Source organism: Corvus brachyrhynchos, unplaced genomic scaffold (genome assembly GCF_000691975.1).
Source record: "Corvus brachyrhynchos isolate BGI_N302 unplaced genomic scaffold, ASM69197v1 scaffold875, whole genome shotgun sequence".
In the NCBI taxonomy this organism is placed as follows: Eukaryota; Metazoa; Chordata; class Aves; order Passeriformes; family Corvidae; genus Corvus; species Corvus brachyrhynchos.
In genome coordinates this window covers 91,004-93,535 of record NW_008238107.1, presented here as the reverse complement: position 1 = coordinate 93,535, position 2,532 = coordinate 91,004, and the positions used below count along the sequence as shown (strand labels likewise).

At 55.3% G+C, this 2,532-nt stretch overlaps 1 protein-coding gene across 1 annotated transcript in view; it reads left to right on the top strand.

The window, feature by feature from the left end:
• The window catches only part of EIF4B (eukaryotic translation initiation factor 4B), a gene marked incomplete at its 5' end in the record, with an annotated part of 7,333 nt that overhangs the window by 1,174 nt on the left and 3,627 nt on the right, over positions 1 to 2,532 (top strand). The window contains 4 exons of the mRNA XM_017733382.1: positions 1,075 to 1,191; positions 1,380 to 1,434; positions 1,796 to 1,939; positions 2,392 to 2,527. Coding sequence (XP_017588871.1) covers positions 1,075 to 1,191; positions 1,380 to 1,434; positions 1,796 to 1,939; positions 2,392 to 2,527 — 452 coding nt within the window. The remainder of the gene's footprint in view (positions 1 to 1,074; positions 1,192 to 1,379; positions 1,435 to 1,795; positions 1,940 to 2,391; positions 2,528 to 2,532) is intronic.

Genomic DNA, 2,532 nt, shown 5'->3' with positions numbered 1-2,532 from the left:
GATGCAGCTCCTGCTCTCAGTGGGGTGCCCATATCCGTTGCCATGGGGCGTTCTCCTGGGATGTGGGTGTCTGTAGGTTGATCCTGAAAGAGTCCCTTGGTTGCCCAGCCATGGATCAGCCATTCCCACTGCTCCAGTGGGATCGAGGACCCTCCAAGGGCGGGTTTCCCTGTGGAATCAGGTGGAGGTTAGACTGGGGGGTGGCAGGGCAGCGGCTCGCTTCCAGATGGGAAAAAACCAGGATCAGGAAGCTCATGGATGTGGTGGTTTGACCCTGGTTAGGCGCCAGGCACCACGAAAATCGAGTCACTTACCACATGGATCACATAAAGGTGTTGAAAACCACAGGGAAATCAGTCAAATTGGGGAAAACCAAGTTTATCCCCATTTGAACCAGTCCTACTCTTGCTTCTCCAGCTCTGCACCTGACCTTGGCCTTCCTCATTCCTTTTCCCTCTTCCTTGGCATTTTCCATCCTTTAAGTATGATTCCGTGGATGCATCATGGATTCTCCTTTGGTCCAAGCTAGATCCTTTCAAAGGGGTTTCCCATCAGGAAATCCATCCCAGGAAAATCCAAGGGATGCTCTGGGGACCCCATGACTCCCTGGGATGTCATTTAAGAATGTTGGTGGCTCCTGGTAATTTCCAGGGCTCCGATCAGGAATGAGCCAGGAGCTCCCACACTTTGGGAGCCGAAATCCAGGGAAAGGAGGTTGTGGGCTACCCTGTGTCCATGTGGGACTCGTGCTGGTCACATTCAGGGCTGGTTTTCCACTGGGATGAGCTCCGAGATGGCTCCTGCTTCCCTGAGCCTGGGTTGGAGCCTGCAGAGCACGCCCAGCCCTTCCCATCATTCCCAGTGCAGCTGCCGGAGCTGGAATTCTCTTCCCAGTCCCTGAATCCAAAGATTGCTGTGTCTGGGGTGGGACCCCCCTCTTCGTTCCTCATCCCTGATCCCCTCAAGCCCTGGATATCCATGAGTTGCTCCATCCCAGATCCCACCACCCTTCCGCATTCCCCTTTGGAAGCCAAGATCCCAATGGGAGCTTCCCTGCCTTCCCTCCCTTCCCAGATCAGCGCCGTGCGGCTCCCACGGGAACCCACCAATCCCGAGAGGTTGAAAGGTTTCGGATATGCGGAATTCGAGGATATCGATTCCCTGTTCCAGGCCCTGAGCCTCAACGAAGAGGTGAGTCCAATCCCAGCTTCCAGGAGCACATCCCAGGGCCTAAAGGGGCTCCAAGGACCTGGAGAAGGATTTGGACGCTGGAGTGATGGGAAAAGGGCAAATGGCTTCCAGCTGGAAGAGGGGAGGGTCAGGTGGGATGTGGGGAGGGAATTCCCAGCCCAGCACTCACTTCCCGTTGTTGTTCCCAGTCTTTAGGAAACAGAAGGATACGAGTGGATGTGGCGGATCAAGCTCAGGATAAAGGTGGGTGTGCAGCTGCGGGCACGGATTTGGCAGGGTAGGGATTCAGGGAGAGTGGCCAAGGGCCCAGCACTGACCCTGATTTTTTCCCTTTTATCCATTTTCCCTTTTTATCCCTTTTCTCCTTCTATCCCTTTTCCTTCTCCCCTTCCTCTCCCCTTCCCCTTTCTTTGTCTCTTTCTCTTTCCTTTTCTCTTCTTTCACTCTCTTTCTTTTCCCTTCCTCTTCCCTGTGCCTTTCCTTTCCCCTCTCCCTTTCCCTTTGCTTTTCCTTTTCCCTTTCCTTCTCTGTTTCCTTCCTTTCCTTTGAATTTTCTTTTCCTTTCCCTCTCCCTGTCCCTGCCCGTGTCCCTGGCTCCCAGCAGACCGGGATGATCGCTGCTTCGGCAGAGACCGGGATCGCTTCCGGGACTCGGAGCGGTTCGAGAGCGACTGGCGCGCGCGTCCGGCCGCTCCCGACGCCTTCGATGACTTCCCCCCGCGCCGGAGTGACGATGGATTTGGGGACAGTGAGTGAAGGGAATGGGCCCAGCATTCCAGGTGCTCCCTCCCTCCCCGGTGCCCCTGGGAACCAGCGTTGTCCCGAGATCCGGGGGCACCTGATACTGCTCTGTCTGGAACGAGGGGCTACCTGAGCTCATTCCCACCCTGAGCTCGTTCATTCCCATCTGGTCCTTGTTCATTCCAGGAGTTCATTCCCACCCTGAGCTTGTTCATTCCCATCTGGTCCTCGTTCATTCCCAGAACTTATTCCCACCCTGAGCTTGTTCATTCCCCACTTGGAGTTCATTCGTTCTCAGAACTCATTCCTACCCTTAGCTCATTCATTCCCAAAACTCTTCATTCCCAGTTTGTAGGGATAAATGGGGCCTCCCCCTCTCCCACCTGGAGCAGCACCAGGATTTTCCTCCTTCTTTGTGGAATCTGTGCCTATCCCAATAAAACCTCATTCCACTTCCAGGATATCGTGATCGCTATGACGACCGGTATCGGGACGGGCCGCGGCGGGACATGGATCGCGGCTTTGGGAGCCGGGATCGCTATGATGACCGCAGCAGGGATTACGACCGAGGTGGGAATTCCCAGGGGATTCAGGGGCAGA